The sequence below is a fragment of the Condylura cristata genome, unplaced genomic scaffold (genome assembly GCF_000260355.1).
Source record: "Condylura cristata isolate star-nosed mole 26May11 unplaced genomic scaffold, ConCri1.0 scaffold00014, whole genome shotgun sequence".
Lineage (NCBI taxonomy): Eukaryota > Metazoa > Chordata > Mammalia > Eulipotyphla > Talpidae > Condylura > Condylura cristata.
Genome location: NW_004567115.1, coordinates 26165742 through 26187855, shown reverse-complemented (window position 1 = coordinate 26187855; position 22114 = coordinate 26165742). Strand labels below are relative to the sequence as shown.

At 39.4% G+C, this 22114-nt stretch overlaps 1 protein-coding gene across 1 annotated transcript in view; it reads right to left on the bottom strand.

The window, feature by feature from the left end:
- AGPAT6 (1-acylglycerol-3-phosphate O-acyltransferase 6) overlaps window positions 1-22114 on the bottom strand; it is a 37727-nt gene that overhangs the window by 13846 nt on the left and 1767 nt on the right. The window contains exons 2-7 of the mRNA XM_004682268.2: window positions 12094-13105; window positions 2794-2863; window positions 2329-2629; window positions 1487-1561; window positions 673-762; window positions 432-525 (exon numbers count right to left, since the gene is read on the bottom strand). Coding sequence (XP_004682325.1) covers window positions 432-525; window positions 673-762; window positions 1487-1561; window positions 2329-2629; window positions 2794-2863; window positions 12094-12258 — 795 coding nt within the window. The 5' untranslated portion in view covers window positions 12259-13105. The remainder of the gene's footprint in view (window positions 1-431; window positions 526-672; window positions 763-1486; window positions 1562-2328; window positions 2630-2793; window positions 2864-12093; window positions 13106-22114) is intronic.

Sequence of the window (22114 nt, the reverse complement as noted above, 5' to 3'; positions counted from 1 at the left end):
TCACAGCCTTCTTAACTACTATTAAGACAACCTGAATCTTATTTTTCCTTTTAAACATAGATAACAGAGATAACAGAGATGTGTAATTACAAACACAGTCAAGAACCTTAAGCAAAATAATACAGCTTTCGTAAAAATGCCCTCTGTGGGTAGATTCTTAAGTATCCTTAAACTGGGCCCTTTCAAATCCTCCCTATTTTTCCTTCACCTTTCTGTGGTACCCCTGAACACCCAAAGTCTACTCTTTAACCACACTTTAACACTGCCCAGAATATCTCAGATCAAAGTCCTACAGAGTTTCCAGAGAGAACAGAAACATAGGAGACACTTAAGGTGGGTGTCCGTTTATATACTTAAATTCTGTGAAGGATATAAGAGCCTCCCAGCTACAACCAGTCTAAAGAAATCCTGCCCCAAGAAAGAGCTCTTACCATTGCATAATAGCCATCACTGGCCAAAATGATGACGTCAATAGGAGAGGTATGATTAGCCACACAGATGCCACCATTTTTAGGCCTGTTTTCCCTGCATTTAGAAAATAAGCAAAGGAACAAAAATGGGTGTGAAACAATTCATCTGAAATTCAGTCCTGTCTTCACCTCACTGACTTCATCAGCTCTAAAAGAAAGCTCCCAGCACAGGTTATCAAGCCTTCCCTTGGTAACGACTCACCTGTCATGGTAGGTGATGATGGCTGTCAAGGCTCGTACGCAGATCCGATAACACATCAAGTGAACATGTCTACTCAGGAACTCCTTAAACCTGCAACAATAGGAGAAAGATTTTTGGTTTTATTTTATATCTAGAAAAACAAGGAAACTGCTTAGAAAACTGTTGTTTCCTAAAACTTAGCTATCACTGCCACAGTCCTTTAGGACTGCAAAATATTTTTATAAATATTACAGTATAGGGCAAAATCCTGTGTTAGCATCCTTATGCTGCATGAGAAAAAAAAAGAGAAATAATGAGAACTGATTAAATTCACCTTTCCTTAATGGGTTTAGAATTCATAGCCTAAGAATTGTCAGCACAGGTGAGACTCATTTTTTAGTGGCTGAGCAAAGGCCAAAGTCAAACTTCTCTGTCCGGGCAAAAGAGAGGTTTGCTAGTTCCAAAGCTTTCTAGAAGCAGTAAATTTCTATTTAAAAACACAGAACAAACAAAAGCCCTTTGCCTACATTTTTTATCTTCTTCCAATTTCCCGACACAGGACTGTTTAGAACATGCTGTAAAACCTGCCAGCCCTGGACTCTTCTGGTTTTTTGGTTTCTCCCTTTGTCTTTAAAATACAAAGTGTAAGGATTGAGAGACCAAGACCAGTAAAATAGGGGAAAAAGACTTTAATGCTAATGCTACTGCTATCGGAATCCAGCCAAGATTCTGTCCATTTGGTTACAACCAAGGTAGGAGCCTGGTCTTTAATTATTGGAGCCACAATTCCCAGAATCAAGTACCTTTCACATATGGACACTTGTGTCGGACTCACCTCCCATTTGGCAAGTATCCCACCACAGTTGTGCCCACCACCAGAAGGCTAATTCCCGTGAAAGCAAGAGCTATCCTGTAATAAGAAGACAAGTTAAACCAACGCAAACAAATCCTTGCACCAAATATAGAATTGGGCATTTGAAAATGAAAAGTGGTCATCACAAAAACTACTCCCAAGATCTGATCACCTAGGACCTGTTCAAGAGTTCCATCTAGAAATGCAAACACACACATCAGAACCAGAAGTTATTTAGATTCCAAGCAACCGTGCAGAATGGATTTGGCTCTCAGCTGATACCACTCCTCAGGCATCAGGCATCCAGAATGATGGAAAATCCTAAAGTTGGCTGTTCTGCCTCAGGCACCGGCTGTCATGCTGTCTTAACCTTCCCTTTGGCTTTACCCCCTGGCAGAAACACAGCTTCTCTTGAGGCAATAGGAAGTAGAGCCTGAAGGTACCAGCAAGACATACTCAGAATAGCACATGATACAGAAACACTGAGACGTCAATATTGCCTCTGTACTAGAGGGAGGCTATGGGGAAGAATCAGCCATGCCCAGGGAGAAGTGGCCAGAAAGTACACCATGTTCCTTGTCCCTAGGTATAGTCCATCTAGACTGGCAATTTGTCTTCACGAAACCCCAACTATTTCTATCTCATATGCAGAGAATCTACGTGCCTTTAAAGTGATAATCGTTAGGGCTCCCTTCCTAGAGTCAGGTGAACTGGCCAAGGAAAGAATCATACTGTCTTCTTTCTAACTGGAAAACCAAGCAAGGCACACAGGTAGGTAGTCATGCATCACTTTCCGACTTTGGCCCCATTAGGCCTGTCCTCACCTGAGTGGCAAGAGGAAGCAATAGCGAATCAGCACTCCTAACCCCCATAAGATGGTGAGCCGCAGGCTGATATACTGGAAATTATAATTGGTTCTGCTCAGCAGGTTCCAGGACTCCAACTCCTCTGCCGAGAACCTTTTTGTCACCTCATCATCCATAATAGTCTCCATTCCTTTCCGGCAAAAGTAGAAAATGTCAGAGAGCTCAAACTCTGGAGTATTATCCAGAGCCTTACTGCTACCACTTCGACGAATTTCTTTAATCTCTTCTTCTAGTGAAGTGGGATCTTTTGCAATTATTCCTGCAAAAGAGAACATTTCTATCAAGAGGCATGCTAGGGGAAAGCATGCCGAAAACATTCAGGACACATATTCTACTTTTTATATAGTGAAGGGTGTGTGGGGAATTGAAAACACTTAAAAAGATTTCTGAGATTTTTCAGGATAGGGTTAAGACCTGTCTTACCATTGGTATAGGGTTTGTACAGTTGGTGGTTCTTCTCCTTGGCTCCTCTTTCCATTCTCAAGGTAGCCCACTGTGGTGGGGAAAATGGCAACAAACAAGAATGAGGTTGTTTTTCATTCACTATTTTCATCCTGTGACAGCCTCAATTCAGACTGAGGCTGAGATTTCAGTATCTGAATTGGATTACATTCTATTTTTTTTTTTTTAGATTTATTTATGCATACAAGAACTGGGATGTGGGCCAGAGGTTAGAGGGGTGGGTGTGGTGAGAGGATTCACCAGAGAGAGAGTGGGGAGCAAGCAGAATAGGCAGATCTTCTGAAATACACTGCTGAGGAGAGCAGTGAGCAATATAAGAGAGGTTTGCTGCTGCCATGTGAATTAGCACCCTAGCTGGGGGTCGAAACTCATGTTACAGTAGCTGACTACAGCTTGATAGTGCTGTATCTTTAACCCGTAGCACCACTGGGGCGGCCCCAAAAGCATACCTTCTAAAAGGACACTCAAGCCCCCTCTTGTTAGAGCATCTCCTACCCCTCACCGGGCTAAATAACTAAGATCAAGTTAAGTCACCTGAGCTCTCAGGAAGGCTGTGTAAGTTTCTCTTAGCTTCTCATTGCTTAAATCTCTGTCTCTGAGTTACCAGCCCTCGCACATTCCTCCTTCAGATGGCAGCTATTCACAAACAGCAACATTAAGCATCTTCTAAGTTACCACCTAATGCTACCTATTTCCCAAATTATTCCAAGCAACAATTTTAGTTTTCAAGTAAAGGATTTATATAATCCATGTGTGAAGTGTCATTTCATCCTCTGCGTATCCTTTTAACAGGAGAACCCCAAAACTTACTATAGAAAGGCCTAAGGATGGCTTAGTGGTATTTTAAAAAATAAAAAAAAAACTATTTGGAGATATAAAAAAATCTAGATTCAAATCCCAAGTTCAACACTTATGCTATGTCCCTTAAGCAACTCACCCCTATGCTTTAATGTCAGACTTTCTAACTACATCAACCTCCTACTCCTACTTCTACTTCATGGGGCCATTTACTATCAAATGAGATCATGTATATGACAGAACTTGGGAAAGTTCCTCATTACCAGTGAAATAATAATGGAAACTAGATATAGAAAACAGACTTTTCCTCAAGACTGCTCTCCATTAAAATCTTTATAATCTTTGTAACTACACTGAGAGAAGAGGTTGGGTATATCCCATATCAAATAATAAAACAGGTATTTTTAAAAGGTGTCTTTTCAGTTTCCAGAGTTACGCAAAGCAGCAAAGAGCCCTATCACGCCATGACACAGCAGAAACACAACCCCAGTCACTGGGTGTTGATTCTGCTGGCAGAACCTGAAGTATTAGCAAAACTGCTCTCACATGGTTCAGCAGAGCCAAAAGCAGATCACAAGTTTAATCAGTGATCTGACCTCATCTGGAAATTTCTTCAAATACCACTGTCTAGAAAAAACAATACACAGAAAGTCACCCACTCAAAAAAACCCTAAGGCAAGAAAATGGACATAATCCATTTCAGACATTTAGCCACTGTCTCTATACACAAATGATCTCTTCCAGATGGAGAAAGGTGAATTCTATCTGGAAATTTCATTCAGGGATGAGGTGAACAAGGGGCAAGAGAGATTACAACAGGCCTGGCATACAGACACAAGTCACAAGAATTCAATATTTTATGTTTGCCAAAGCTCTGTACTGGCAAGACAAGCTGAGTCAGAATCAGAAAAACAATTTTATACTGACAGTTCTGACACTCAGATTAGATGCAATAGGTAGGTAACCTATGACATCAAGTGTCGAGTGCTGGTTTCTATCATATTTCAATACCAAATGCACCTTGGCTGTAGTTTGTTAATGGGCAAGGTACTGGAGGCAAATAGGTCTCCTAGGCTCTATCACAAAGCTCTATCAAAAGCATCCACCAACTCTCATGCTTTTTACTTTCAGTTTTATTTTTCCAAACTTGAGGCACATCACAAAATGCTTCTATGTTTTGGAGAGAACTCTCTAACGCCACAGGATAGGGCGAAGAGGGCAGGAAGGTCAGAGGAAGCTGTCTGGTACCTGGGCAGTCAGTGGGGCTGACCTTGGCTTCACCTTGGCGCAGAGATGGGATGAAAGTGTGCTGCACCTTAGCAAAGTCTGACAACTGCACAACTACCTTCTTGGAGCTGTCACTTTAAGAAGTGTAGTGTCTAGACAGCCAGAATAATACTGAGAACCCTAGGTTCAGAGTTCATTTCCCTATAAACCTCCTTTGCCTCCTGATTTGAGACGCCACGTACTAAGCTACTTACAGTATTGGATTACTTAATTATTCCCTTCTCAGCTTTCCCCCCAAAGAAAAAAAAAACTATTCAAGGGCATTAATAATGCTACATTCTTCTGTTAACATTACACACAAACCTGGCAGGTGAAATTCAGACCCAGACCCTAGAAATGCCTATGACTTGATGGTGCATTTTGCTACTTATTCATTCTATTTAACACTACAATTTAGGAACTAATCACATGAGCAAGGTATTCCACTCCTACCACTAATCTCAGCAGAAACCCCCTTCGGTCAACATCCAATGCATTTTCCCATGAACTAATGATACAAAGAGGAATCAGGCTATTCATAAAAACCGGGGTCCTGTCACCCATCACCTATTTCCCACATAATTTCCCTCTCCTAACAACTTTCTCTCTCTCTGCTTCAGCTATAATCTCAAGTAGCTGTCACACATCTCAATCTTGATTTGACAAAACATCACCCACTAATCCTCTCCAACTCCAACCATCCCTCTATTCAGCATGCTGAGAATTGAAGGTGTCACAACTCCTGTGGCCAGACAAGCTCCCCTCCCCTCCTGTGGTGCTAAGGCTTACTATCTTTCTGGTCACCCAAGCTTCCAGGCCTCCATCTGTCACCAAATTTTAGCAATCCTCCCCTGAAATGGCACTCTCTCACAGCTGTCTTTCACGACCTCCATTCACTGGCTTATGCACCTAAAAACACTAACATAACTATTTAATTGCTCCTTCCTCCCTTCAACACACCCAGACGCATGCTGCCAGTGATCAAGTCATTTTCTTGCTCAAAAGTCTTCAATGGCTCTTCAATGCCTAAAGAAATACTTGTTTTTGTAACTACTGCACTTTCACCTGTACTCAGTGTTTTTGCTCTACTGAGTTATGTACTGTCTAAACAAGACACTACTTTCTCATCCTTACCCAATGCACTTCTAAAATGCCATTTTCCTTTTCAAGATTCAGTAAAAACACTAAAATGTGTGAAATGTTACCTACCCAATTCCTGAAGTCAGAGTAAATCAATTGCTTGTGCTTTTTAATGGCTTCGCATTCTGAATTAGTTATGTATGCATACATTTCTCATTCCCACTACACTACAAAACCTTAAGGGCAGGAGTCAGGAACTACCCATATTCACATTCCAGCACAGTCCATAAAGTTCCTTATACTGAGGAGTCAATAAAGGTTGCATATAATTCATCAATTCCCAGTATTTCTCTTCATCAAGGTCTACATATGAAAGAGAGACCTAAAATGATCAAATCTAAAAGCTGGTCCGCCATGATGACATTCTCATCTCCATCAGTTTGTCCGTTAAGCTACTCAAGGTTCTATTAAAATCACTCTTCTCATAAGGGCATGGAGCATGATTAACAGTACCTGTTTCACTACAGCCATATGAAGCCCACTCTGCAAATGACAAGGCAGACCACAAAGCCTTAACTTAGGTCAAGTTTCAGGGCTGGCAAGAAAAGCTCTAGGATTCAAGGTAAGGTCAACTAAAAAACTCATGCCCCATCACACCACTGCCCATACAGTTCCTTTAACTTGTGTACAGCCAATACTAATAGGACTCTCCTCTTGACAATTCTGCTTTGGTGTTTAATGTCAATCCAGTTACAACTGCCTCACCTTCTCTATCTTGACCCAATCAATCCCTTTCACATAAGGCAAGAAAACTCAGGTCATTTGTTTCATCTTTCTCCTTTGTATCTAGGCTTTCTTCCCTTTCCTTTCCCCCGTTCTTAACTGAGTTGAAAGTCGACTCTTAGGAATTCTACCCCGAACAATACCATCACCACTGTAACGAGGGTATATGTGAAGCACAGACATTAAGGAAAAACACTGCCCTTTGCACACAAAGATGCAGTGACTCAGCCAGCATGAACAGGACCTGAATGACATTAAATCTTCCAGAACAGGGAACGGAAAAGGCAGTGCCCCACTGATATTCTCTCAATAGTACTCTAATGGTGGACATACAAGTATTTTCTTCTGGTTCCTTCAGATAGCAGGGAGACTAGCTGTTAAGCCAGAGCTTACTTAGATCATCCAAAAGGTAAATGTACTATTAGATAGTCAGTGTTAATAACCATCATAAAGATTATCTAGTAAAATATAAAAATGGATGGCAAAGTCCCAAATGAAAACTGATATGTAAAATTATACATATGTGCTATTTACCCAATCATAAAATATGAATATACACTGAAAAAACTAAAAAGATAATACACACAAAAAAGTTAAGCAAGCTGTGGAACATAAATTAATGTTTAAAATTGTTTAATATGTTATTACTACCTGGTTACTTGCATAAAAAAAATTTAGGGACTTACAACCCCCAAACCACTTACTTTGTTCAAGGATTTCTGCAAGTTGCATAGGGCGTGGCATCAGTTGTATGGCTGGAAGGCATGGGACTAAAGCCCTGTGAAGGCTTGCTCACACTCCTGTATGGGCATCTAATGCTAGCTATCAGAACCTCCCTGAGGCTGTGAGCTAGAACATCTACACATGGCCTGAACTTCCTCACACAGCCTGGGGCCTGGGTTCCAGAAGCTAGCATCCCAACAGTCAGAAGTTAAACCACACACACACACACACACACACACACACACACACACACACACACACACACACAAACACACACAGAGAAATACTACTCAGCAATAAAAAAAGATAAACTCACGCTATTCACAGAAACATGTATGGATCTAGAAGGGAGTTTGTTCAGTAAAGTAAGTTAGAAGGAAAAAGAATATATTGATGGTTTCATTTACAGGAGGAATATGGGAAAATCAAAGGATAAAAAAAAAAAGTACAAAACTTGGACCTCCCAGATGGTGCAATGGATTAAAGCACAGTACTATGAAGCTATATCCACAGCCACTGCAGCATGAGTTCAATCCCTGGCTAGGTATGGCAGACCTCTCCTACCCTGCCCGCTACTCCCCTCAGCAGTATATTTCAATCTGCCTGTTCTGTTCCCCACTGTGTCTGTGGTGAATCCTCTCACCCCTCCCCCACACCTCTAGCCTGTACCCCAGATCTTGTATGCATAAATAAATATATCTTTAAAAAAATACAAAACTTGCAGGCAAACTATAGATCTGAGACATACAGCATAAGGTGGGGAGTGAGAGATCAAAATGGGAGGGAAGAGCATAAGGGGCTATGGTGATGGTTCATGGGTAATGTGGTGGTGGGAGACTTATGGGGGCCACATCTGAGGGGAGAAATCAAATACTGTACAAAAATAAGATAATACTGTAAGAAAATAAAGGGGGAAAATAATTAAACCACATTTCTAACCTAATCTAACATATCACACAGCATCATATCCACCATGTTAAGTCACTAACGGAGGTCCCCATTCACAAGTTGGTAAATCTGATCCCACCTTTTTCTTTTTAAAGATTATTTACTTGTGCATACAGAGCTGGGGTACAGGCCAGATGTGCAGGGGCAGTGAGAGGATTCACCAGAGACAGAGAAGGGAGCTGCACAGGCAGATTGACAAAGTACACTGCTGAGGGGAGCAGCGGGCGGGTCAGGAGAGGTCTGCTGCGCCATGTGGATCACCTCCCGGGCTGGGGATCGGACTGGTGCTGAAGTGGCTTTAGCTTCTTAGTGCTGTGCTTTAACCTGCTGCGCTGCCAGGGAGGGTCCAGACCCCACCTTTTGATGGCTGATGTCAGAATCACTCAGGAGATGCTAAAAAAACACCCACTCAGACTAATTAAATCAAATCTTGGGAGATTCTAGTGCTCTCAAATATGTGCATTTAAAATTATTCTCCAGGCCACTCAAACATGTAGTTAGGGGAATGATCTATAGAATGAATTATATCTCTGAGTTTCCTCCACCTCTAAAATCACATACATCAATCCCAATTTAGGAAGGGATGAAGAGGCTTAAAAAAAATCAAAATAAAGATCTCACCTCTATTAAGAATACCCACAAAAAAAAAAAATAAAACACCCACAAATATAGGTATATTTTAGATGTACACATGGATAGATACACAGATGTATACTTTCTGAGATCAAATTAACCAATAAAATTAATCAATCAAATCCAATTGTATCTAATACTTCTGCTAAGTACAGCATTCAGTTCTTAGTGTCCATTAAGATCAACTTGGAGTAGTAAACCTTTTCAGAGCGTAAGACTGGACACTTTCAGAATCATGCTAGGCCATTATAGGTACACATCAATCCTTTATAGTCTGTCCCTTATCCTAACTTTACCAAGCTTGATTACCTATAAAACTCAACAGGACAAAACCACAAGGGACCCAGATCCCAGGTGAGTGAGTGACATACATCTCTCAGAAATAAGAGGTAAAAATGTAGTTCTTGAAATTCTAAATCTTGAGGCTACAGATGGGTACCTATTTACAAAAAGATATATATACACAAGTGCGTACATACATTTATACATACATACATTCACATTACTTCCATTACAATGTCAAAAATAATGTGCCCCAAACCAGTAACTTTCAAGAGGTGGTCAGTATAAAGTTTCATGGTTGAAGATTATTCCATGAACTGGCCCAACAACATGCACTTAATGAATTTCCCAGCCACATCCAAGGTCACAAGAATATATAGTCTCAATAAAATATAGTCGGAATGGAAAGGATTTACTCGACTATGAGCTTTAAAATACCAATTTTGAAAAGTAATAAAATATTAATTTTGGGGATATTTTCCAAATGGAATAGAGAATATATACACAATGGACCCTGGCCCTTTGTCCCACACAAATATTAAAAGCTACATAGAATTAGCTTAATTAGGTTAATTAACTCCTTTTTCTGTTTTCAAAGTAAGGATTTCCAAAGGTCTGAGTAAAGTTGCTTATAAACTTGAATGAAAGATAGACATCACTCACTGTTGTCTTCTCCTCCCCCAAGTTTACAATTATTCTAATTCTATATTGATATGTGTTTTTACAGTAGCCAAAGGGCATGAGTAGTAAGTCACATGGTACACAGGAACCCTGAGCTCTCTTGAAGATTTTCTTTGACTGAAATTTAAGAAAATTACATCAACTAAGTTCATTAAATACTTATTAGCAGAGAAACTAAAGACTGACTAGATTACCACTTCTCAAACTTTAATATCATGGGAGCCACATGCAAACTTAATTCAGCAAGTCAGAAGGGGACCCGAGACTCCATTTCTAACCAGCTCTTAGCTTATACATATGATGCTGGTCTCCAGGTCACTTTCTGAGAAGCAAGGTATTAAAAAGCCATAAAGATCTTAAGTAGTGCTCAATTAGATAGCAAAAATGGTCAAAAATGTATACCACTGGTAAGTCAGCAGATGGAAAAAGTCTGTGAATATCCATCAATGGGTCTGGTAAGTGAATTACAGAACAGACACAGACACACAATGGTGGATTATTTAGCCATAAAAAAGTACTAAAACATAGTGACAACTTAAGATGAATCACAAACATTAGGCAAATAAGAGGAGCCAATTAAAAAAAAAAGAAACACATTTTTCATACTTCTCTTTATAGGAAATACCCAGAATAGGTAAATCCAGAGACAGAACACAGACTTGTGGTAGCAAAGGGAGGGGAAACGAAAGATGAAATAGAGAACTGCTTAATGAGTGGTGGTTTGCTTTTGAAGTGATGAGGGTGTTGTGTAGACAGAGGTGGTGGTACAGAATTAAATGTCTATGAATAAAGTAAATGCCACCTGACCACTTTAAAACAGTTAATTTTATATCAATTTCATCTTGATTTTTAAAGTGTATATTAAAAAAAATCACCTTCCTTAAAAAAGCCAACATTCAATGATAAACATAAAAATCCCTTCCTATTATAATGTAACATTTCATGTAGGCCACTGAAACCTTCTAATTCTGTTTCTTCATTGATAAATCCAAATATTCTGTACACTGCAGAATTCTTAGGAATCAAAGGACAAAGATAAAATACTGAAAACAGTAGGATAGTTGGTTGTCAGAGGAGTCCTAACACATTTTAGCTTGAAAAACAGAAAAAACACATGACTTTGTGACAACCCAATACTACATGAATAAAGAATACTGTACTATTTTTACCATTATAAGTGCATTTTCCAAATTACACAGTGGGAAAGGACACTAAAGACTTGGTGGCAATGGGAAAACAGAGATTACTAATAAATCACCAAATTCTTAGCTAGACATGGTCTTGTGGTACAGATCAACTTCCAGGAACTACCTCTTCTCAGCTATTTCCTTTACACTGTGACCAGTTCAGCAGTATTATTAGGTAAGTTCTGACATATGTTAAGAAGTTTTTTATTCTTCTCCCCCATTACAGGTTTTCCCTGCTATCCAAAAGTAGAGTTCCTATTTGGTACAAATTGGTAAGCTATTTTTAGGGTCTGGGAACATTTTGCCATTAATTAATATGGAATAATATGTTTTTTAAAATATTTTTTGAGTGTTCCCAGAGCCCCCAAAAAACTAATTAGAATGTTCTACTTTCACACAGGTAGAGTAAACCTGTAATCCTTTTTGTGTGAATGCAAGATAAATTTAAGGTCTATTTAAGATAAATATTTGAGATAAGAATAATCACATTATTTATGTTAGCAGCAGCAAGTGTTTCAACAAATCAAAATAGTAAGATGTAGTAGGACATTGATTCTGCACACACACACACTCCTTTAATCTAAGCCCCACTCTCTACAATGAACAGAAAAAGTGTGAACTCATGGAACAGGTTCCTTTATTAAGATGAATCAAATGTACAAGGTACCTTAGCTCAAAAGGAAGATTGCTTAAAGCTTAAATGCTACAAGAACACATTTTTCTTTTGACTCAAAATGGCATCTCCCTTACTCTCAACTTGCTCCATTCCCATAAAGAGATAGCAATCAGCCTGATAAGAACAACTCTTTGCTACCAACACTCTCTCCCTCCTCTGTAAAATAATGATTGGAAACAATAACCATCAGCCAACACAACTCACCGCAAAGATTTTTAACAATGTCTTCATGTAGAGTCTTCGGATACCAAAGGAGACTCCAAAAATGGCTGGGACTATGATGAAAACGAGAAGGAGGGTGAAGAGGACAGTCAGGGAGATGCCCAGGAGGTTGACAATCAAGCTGTCAAAAGGCAGCAACAGGAACATGTTGGAGGATTCAGGCAAGGCTGATGCCCTCCTCCCCAAGAACAGATTACAGCCTTCAGAATGTCCTCACCGACAGCACCAGCCTAGCAACAGAAGCAAGTCCCCAAAGGACAACAAACTCCATTCCAAAGTTCACATCATTTGACTGCTGAAGGTGAAGCTTGGGAGTAGAATGAACATTTAAAAAGGGCCAGGGAAGGCAGCCCCAAAATGCCAAATCTCTCGAGAAGAGAGAGACGTTGGAGGTGAATGAGGCAGGCTCAATCCTCCGTACAAGCATCTGAGTCCAGACTGAGTTTCTGAGAAAATGAGCAATGAGGAAGGGACCTCTGCTCTGCTATCCTGAAGCTGCTTCCAGAAGTCTTACATTTTTTCCTGCTCAAGAGCATTTAGCAGATAAATCTGTCCTGAAGATCAGTCATTGCCAGAAGTACCAAGAAGAGTTCAGCCCAGTGCCAGAAAAATCTTGATAACTCCTGTGGAGGGGTGACTGCTGGCACTTCACACAGAAGGCTACTGAACTTGAATATGTGGAAATTAAATAATTGCTTTACTTAAAATTCCTTCATAAGTTGAAAACTGTTCATTATAGAGAGTTTATCTCTGGCCCCATTCTTCTTCCGGAGCGGCTCCTGGTGCGTGCTGCTTCCAGGACCCTCCTACCTGGAGAGTGACGGTCTTTGCCAGTAGGACACAGATGATGGCAGAAAATGTCTCATGCTGCCTGTGTTGAGTGTAATTCCAGACGTGGCTGGCATTGGTTTCCTCTGGATATTCTTCTCCCTAAGGCCCCCTTCTTGGTGGTGACCTGGGTTCTTGGCAAGAAGTTGCTTACATGCTGCCAAAGCTAGGAGTGGAAACAGAAACACTGTCAGTCACACAAATCAAGAGAAACATGAATATGCTTTGAGGGTGGGAGTAAGGGGACTGTTTTAGGGTAAATCTAGAGTCAGTGCCAGCTTCTCAAGTCACTCAAGGTCAGAGAAACCCGGCAGAGCAACAGGTGGCAGACATGGCCATGAGAGGAAAACACACAGATGTTTCATTCAGTTTTTAAACTTCTGTGATGTTATCTGTGGCTACTCAAACTTCCTGGATAAAAAGCACAAACATAAGATACATTTGAATAAAAGAGGTTATACTGTGAAAAGTAAATTTCCTCCTATCTAGCTACCCAGAGTTTTCTTCCGTAGATACAACCAATATGAAGCCAGCTTCATATTCATATTCTTTCAGAGACAAGGCCGTGCTTATACAAGGAAATCACAGCCCACCTTTTCTACCTGCTCCCCAACCTTGCAACAATAAGGACAGTATACTATACACATTATTCTTCACCTGCTCTTGTTTTTCAGTTTAACTTCTCTTGTAAGCATGATCCATCAGCAAGCAGAATTCCCTCACTCTGTTTCAATTGGAAGAATGTATGATTTAGTTAACTCATCTGAAGCTGGGCACTGATACATTCACTTTTTTTTATAAGTAATATAATGAATTGCGGGGGAAAGGGGATGAAGTTTTAATTTTACAAGGTATTGCCACATCATTTTCTACACAGAGATTAAACAACTTTAGCCTCTCTCCCTACACTGACCACTTTTTCTTTTTTTTTAAACTATTTTTAAAGCAGTTTTGGATATGTTGAAAAATTAAAGAGTACGCTATAGAGAGTTCCCTTGCACCCTCCTGCTCCCACATATATACAGTTTATCTCATTACTACCATTCCCACCCAGAGAAGTACATTTTTTACAACTGACAGACCTATCTACTTTAACACATCATAAACACCAGAGTTTACAGTTTACATTAGTGTTCTCTCTTGGTGGTGTACATTCTATGGGTTTTGACTAATGTATAATGACATCTATCAACCAGAATAGTACAATATAAAATATTTTCACTGCCCTAAAAGTCCTCTCTGCTCCCATGACTCATCCCTCTCAGTCCCAACCCGATATTCAATATTTTTACTGTGCCTTGTCCAGATGTCATACACTAAAAATCATACAATATGCAGACCTCTCAGACTGACTTCTTTCATTTAATAAGGTCATTCATTTTTAAAATCACACTATTTCCAGTATCTTACGAAGGTATCCCAATTTTGTACTATTCATACCTAGGCACAAATTACAGATTCTGCAAACCCCCAACTTGGGGACATCCTATCATGTCTCACATCAATTACCATCTCGCCCTGTCCCAATGTATTTGGATTATCAAAAAGATAAATATATGACTTCACCTTAAATTTTGTCCAACACTTTATAGAACCCAAGCCCTTTCACATGTTATCTTGCAAGCTGTCAACACGCAATTTTTTCCCCCATTATCAATTAGGAAATAAGTGAGGTATACACAAATCCAGTTCTTCTGACTCCTAACCCAATACGATTTGAATTGCAATACTACACATCTGGTGACAAAATTAAAAGCACAAGCTATTTCAGTGGCACTGAGTCACAAATACTAGGTTCCTATTTCTGATCCTGCACTTGCATTTTATCATTATTCCTAACATTTATTAAATGCTAACAACATGACAGATACTGAGCTCATTTTTAAGCTTTACTCATCTAACTCTCACAACAGTCCTACAATGAAGTTATAATTATCACAGTTATTTACAGGTGAGAAAAATCGAGATTTAGTGGATTAAGTAAATTATCCAGGATCAGAGAGCTGGTTAAGTGGTAAAGTAGGAATTTAGATGTGCATCTGTCTCAAAGAGTCCAAGCTCTTTAACCATATGCCCCCTTATTTTCCAAACTACCATGAAACACATGAATAGTTTCTTCATGCTGGGCCAGCTCCACAAAACTGGTGATCACAGAAAATCATCACAGCAAATCTAAATTCACCTATCATTGGAATTTGGTGTTATTCTCAGAATTCAAGGTACAAACCTGTTCTTTCATTTTATAAGCCAGACAAACTGATTGTAGATGCCAGATTTGTAACTACATCCCAACAGAAATTCAGGAGATTAAACAATCAACTTAGTTCACTGTCTTGAGCTGTGTTTCTTCAACCTACAGCTAAGCCTAATTCTAGGGGCACACCTCCATTCCACTCTTCCGTCCTCATCCCACTTGGCCAGCATTCCCATGGTTAAGAAACATCAAAGGGCCTCTGTCCCAATGGACAGCTACTGCCACATTGGTCAAGGTTACCTTGAGCTCCATGGATCCAAGATGACTGACATGAGGGTCACCCTGACCTCTCCTGCCAGAGTTTAGATCTCTCATCTCTGGATCACAATCAAATGAAAAATTCCCAAGATTATTATGGGCTCATGTCCCCAAGACACTAGAATAAACACATTTAGCAATAAATTTAATTTCTTCACCTAGTTCAGGGTTTGGTAAACCATGGCCCATGGGCCAAATCTGACTATATAGCTTGTTTTTAGAAGACTCATGACCTAGGAGTGGTTTTTACATGTTTCAAGGATTCTAACAAAACGAATAATCTTATGCGACAGAGGCCATGGCCTACAAATCCTATTTACAGAAATAGCATGTGGACCCCTGAACTCAGTTACCCTTTTCTCTCTCAGAGGTAATGAACTCGCCCCTTGTCATACTGCTCCACCCCTTGAGTTCTTGTTTATGAGTTCCAGACACCAGAACAGAGAACAGTAAGCTAGTCAAACAAGTTACCTGGCCAACACCAAACAAACCTCATATAAATTCTTGGAAGTAGAAAGAAAAAAATGACCACACTGTGGTTATCAAGCAAGGTTCCAAAAACCTTGCCAGATTAGCAGAGCAGTCATTAAAACCAGAGGTAACTGGTGTCTTTATATTCACTAAACACAGATCTTGATCTCTGGAAATATCAGAAAACTGCTGACATTGGAACTTAATCACACCGCAACATCTAGTTACCACTCTGCCTTAAGTAAATATAGCCATGACTCCTTAAGCATGAGGTGGGATAGGCAAAGAAATAGTTACTCATTCTATTAATTTTCACAGCTTTCAGCCAAATTCAGAATTATTTGAAGCAAAGTCCCCCCCCCCCCCGCAACCCAACTGGTGCAGAGAAAAAAAACTAATTTAGTGAACTCTGAGGAAGGAAGGTGACTTTTATCCAAGGATGGGACAGATTCCATTGTTAATCTAAACTCTTCAATCCACTAGTGGGGAAAATCTGAGCTGGTAGGCCCCCAAATGATCCAATTTTCAGGGCTTTTCACTTCTCCGAGTAACACTGAGTAAGTATTCCCTGGGCACAAGCCATGTACCACACACTACACATTCTGTTAGATGGTAGATATTTAATGATGAGCAAATATGCCTAAAAACAAGTATTAAACATATATAAAGTCATAATTTCAAATGTTGGTGATTATTAACAAGAGAATCCTGGAAGAGAAATTAATAGACATTACAGAATTTTAATTTAAGCAAGAGTATTTAAACCATTCTGACTGAGTCACAAGACAGGGGCTAAGACTTAACTACAGAATCAAGCACTCCTTTTCACACATGTTGGTGACACCTCCTACTTCAGTAACCTATGCCTTAACAGAAGATAGCGAGAGAGATGCAACATACCAACTCAAAAGGAAGACTTGTGATTTTATTAGAAGTAAATGCTTAACTTAAAAATTAAAAGTAAGTGTTCAGACTACACAGGAAAAATACATTTTAAAATCACACCAAAGGCCATGTGTGACAGATCAGATTTCATATAAGTAATGTATATTGTCACATTTCATTATGATCAGAAGAAAGTGAAAGTAATGCCTTCAGTTTTGGGTACCAGACTTTAAGAGAGTAAAGCATTTCAAAATACAATTGATCCTTAATTTATGATGGGGTTCCATCTCAATAAATCCAACGTAAATTGAAACTTTTAAGATATATTTATTTATGCATACAGAACTGGGGTACAGGCCAGTGGTGCAGTGGTGGTTGAGAGGATTCACCAGAGACAGAGTGGGGAGCAGAAGAGGCAGACTGACGAAGTACACTCCTGAGGGGAGCACAAGGCAGGAGAGGTCTACTGTGCCATGTGGATCACCTGGGGTGGGGGGTATAGAACTCACACTGAAGCAGCTATGGCCAGTTTGCAGTGCTGTGTTTTTTTGTTTTTGTTTTTTTTTAAAGATTTATTTATTTGTGCTTACAGAACTGGGGTACATGCCAGAGGCTCAGGGGCGGCGAGAGGCTTCACCAGAGACAGAGTGGGGAGCAGAACAGGCAGATCTACGAAATATACTGCTGAGGGGAGCAGCGGGCGGGTCAGGAGAGGTCTGCCGCGCCATGTGGTCACCTCCGGGGCAGACGGGAATCGAACTCATGCGGAAGCGGCTTTAGCTTCCTAGTGCTGTGCTTTAACCCGCTGCGCCACCAAGGAGGGCCTGCAGTGCTGTGTTTTAACCTCCTGTGCCACTTTAACCCTGTGCCACAAGCAAGGACCCTGTAAATGGAAATTCTTAAATCAAAAATCACTGAAAAGCACCTATTCTACATCATAGCTTAGCCTAGCCTACCTTAGTAAGTTCAGAAGACATATACTAGCCTAGCCACGGGCAATTATCTTAATTACATTCCACTTCTCACCATTAGTAGCAGTCACAGATGGCAAGTTTTGTAGACATGATGCCTCACAGAAATACAAAAACATATCCAAAAATTGCAGGCAACACAATGCTACGAAGTATCGATTATTTCCCTTGGTAGCTGCTTGGCTGACTGGGAGCTCCAGCTTGCTGCCAATGCCCAGACCTATAAAAGTGTATCACATCACAAATTCCAAGCTCAGGAAAAGATCAAAATTTAAACTACAGTTTCTACTAAATGTTACTTTTGCATCAACATAAAGCTGAAAATAGTAAATCAAACCATCAAAATTCAAGGACTGTATGTGTGTCACAAACCTACATAAGCCAAATATACTACATGCCCAGCAAGTACTAAATGATCAATTTAAAAAGATTAGCTATAAAACAGAGAAATGTAAAACTACAATGAGATGACACAAAAATATTATAAATCATATATTGGGAAAAATAAAAACAATACTCTCAAAGTCTGCTAGCTGGAGAATAAAATGGTACAATTTTTATGGGAAAGCAATTGTTATCAGAATTTTTTTTTTTTTTGATTATCAGAATTTTTAAAGCATGTAAATCTAGAGCCAACAATTCTACTTCTAAAATTTTATCCTAAAGATAAATCAGAACAGGGGTTCTCAGGGGCCTTTTATTTTTACCCCCTCAAGGTACATCTGGTAATATCTAAAGATGTATTTGATTGTCACAGCTTGGGATGGGAGTGCTACTAGCATGTAGGTTCACAGAAGGCAGGAAGTGTTAAACATCCTAATGCAGAGCTAGCTCCCACAACAAAAAATAAACAACTCAACAACAATGCTGTGATTGAGAAATCCTGTAAAGAAACATGTGCAAAATGATACCGGTACATAGTTCTGGCTGCAGCCCTGCTTGTAACACACAAAAAAATGCTACATTAATGATTGCAACATTGTTCTGAAGAGCCAAACTGACCCTGAACTGATTCATTAAAAAACAAAATTTGTTAAGGGAGTATTACTTAGCCATAATAAAAGGATGGAACTATTGCTACAAGGGACGAGAGAGATGAACCTTGAAGGGATGAACAAGAGGGATGAACCATTTCATATTAAATGAAAGAAGACAATCACAAAAAGAACACATACTCAAATCTACAGAGCCATAAAGTAGATCAGTGGTTATTTAGGGCTGGAGACAGTGGAGGGAATAAGAGGCTAAGAGTATGAGTTTTCTTTTTGAGTTGATGACTGTGGTGATTACACATACCAATGAATATAACATACAACACTGAATTGTATATAATTACATAGTATGTGAATTCTGTCTCAAAGCTGTTAAAGAATGTGAGATGTGTTGTTCTAAAAGAACAGACTGCTCAGGGAGGTATTTACCCACGTCTGCACTATGCAGGGTGCCAAATGCAATACAATGGTTAGACCAAGATGTTTTTTAATATTCCTTTCCAAACAAAGCTGCTACCTACAACACTTTGTATAGGAATACACTTTCAAGTTCCCTTGGGTTAAATATGTAGGAATGACTGAGTATAAGGAGGTGTATGTTTAGTTTTTTTAGGAAACTGCTAACCTTCATTCTAACCTGACTGTATCATTCTGCATTCTCACCAGCAGTGCATGCAAGTTCCATTTTTTCCTATATCCTCACCAATCTTGATATATGATCAGTCTTTTTAAATTTTAGACATGCTAATGGATGTGAGGTGGTATTTCAAAGTTTTCTTTTGCATTTCCCTAAGGACCAATGAAATTCGAGCTTCTTTTCATGTGCTTTCTTATCTCTTTTGGTAGAGTTCAAATATTCTACCTATTTTTATTATGTTAGTACTGAATTTTGCAACTATACTCATTTTTCAAGTTAGGTCCCTGCCCCGCCCCCATGACTAACGAGTTACATAAAATAAGAATCACAATGACCTATATACTCAAAAATTGTTTAAAAAAATGAGCTGATTCCATCCAAAATGGGAAAGCATTTCATCACAAACACAGTATGTGTGAAACACCAGGTGACTTTGTTCAAGTTACCACAAGCTCTGAAACAATCCTTCCTGTGTAAAGAAAAAAATCACTGAAATCTGAAAGAAAAACCAAACCTCAAGATATAACCTGAGAACTAAGTAATATTGGAGCATTATAACATGTTTCTTCACCATTTTTTTTTTTTTTTACTTCTTTTAAAGTGATTACCGTGCCTCACTGGCATTATACTTCTAGTTAATAGCACTGATCAAAAACTTTTAAAGCAGACCCTGAAAATAACATATCTCCACTGGTTAGACAAAAAATACATACAAATAACATTTTCCCCTCCCTATTCCTCTGAAGTGTGAAGAAAATGGTATAATGAAAGGGGCTTTGAACTGGAACTCAGAGATCTTAAGTTTGGGGCAAACTCTGTTATAGTCTGGTCGGTGTGATCTTGACTAAGTCATTCTGTTTACCTGGATTTAAGTTTCTTCTCCAAATGTGAAATTTTTTTAACACAAGAAATAACAAATTATTATGCTCTACTTTTTACAAGTCATTACACCAGTATTGCAGATCTTAAGTTTATAATTTAAGAGGAGGTACAATCCAAACACTCCAACACAAGGCAAAACTCCCTTCTTCAAGGAAGCTGTCAAGCATTTCTCACTTGTACGGCATGTGCATGTCTGTGTGTGTTTTAAAGGAAAAAGCATACCTTATGGGAGTCAGGAAAAATTCTGACCACTATTAAGTTCTACAGACACTGAATTCAAAGTCTGCAATCTGAAAAAGCATTCATCACATGGCATTATTACGATGCTCAGGGATACTGAACTTGACAATACTCAAGTCAAGTCCTTCCCATGACTATAATGATACAGTAAGTAAATGACAAGTCTTCTCCATGAGCATAATGATACAGTAAGAAGTAAATGACAAGCCATAGTGAGGTTCTATTTTACTTGAAGAAATGATTCTGCAGTACAGTTCAAATTCAGTGAAGATGAAATACTTTTCAGCTTCTAATTTCAGAAACTTTTTAAAACTAACAAGTCACCTTTTGTGATACATTCATGGATGAGCAGAGTGATTTATTTTTCAGCAGAAACCTGATAGCCAGTTAGGCTAGTATCCTAATGGATTAACCACAGCACTCATTTATGACAGCACAAATTAAAAAGAGAGCCTACGCAAAACATACAACCCCCATCCAACAGAGGTAACCATATACCAAAGAAACCCAGACACTACTCTTTGCAGCATTTGTATTAACAGGATGTACACAAGGAGGTACACAACTACTGTTTCAAGGTCACAAACTCAACAAAGAAAAACCACCCTGGAAGTAAATTTATAAATAAGTATGTCTCACTGTGTAAACTGAACTTATAATCAAACTTGAACAATTCTACATATACAAGAATTCCCTTGTTCACATTACTTGGAGATAGAATATTCCCATTTTAAGGTTAAGAAAGTTGAGGCTCAAGTACAAGTACTGAATTTACCTGTCCTTCTTGAGGAAAAGAAGTAACAGCATAAAGTTTGCTGAGAAATATGTAAGGCGGTTTTGTATTTTAAAAAAAGAAGAGCAGCCCAGGATTCTCATCCGTCAATTGCAAGAAAGGATGGAGCAAGACATCAGGGATGCCATCAACCTCAGTCCAGTTTCCCTCAGTAATTTTTTTATTAAAGAGCTGTGGATGTTAGCTAAAGCTGTTAAAGTGTGTTCTTATTCTGAGCCCAATATTTTACCTCTAAGGTCAGAATTTTCCCATGTTTCCTAAAAGCTAGGACAGGTATTTCCATTGCTCCAAATAGAGTTTAAGAAATAGCTGAAGGCATACTCTAGTTTTATAATACCAAAATTTGGTAGATAAATTTGTATATGGCCATTCAAACCCTTCATTATAAGTTTTCTGCCACATTCCTTCCACACATTTCTCTTTCCTGAAGAAAAGAGAAACCTAAAGACAAGCAGTATGGTACAGGAGCCTGGATGCCAGCTTGGGGGATGTCACTTTCAGTCTTTCTCTGGTCTCTTATTCAATGTAGATCTGGACAAGGCCTGGAAACTCACAGGTCACGGAGGGCTCATCGAAACTGAAAAAGCTGGGCCCTCCCTGATGGCAAAACGGAGTAAAGCACAGCACTAAGAAGCTACAGCCACTTCAGCATGAGTTCGATCCCTGCCCCAAGAAGACCCACATGGCGTGGCAGACCTCTCCTGACCTGCCCTCTGCTCCCCTCAGCAGTGTACATCCTGGATCTGCCTGTTCTGCTCCCCATTCTGTCTCTGGTGAATCCTCTCACCACCC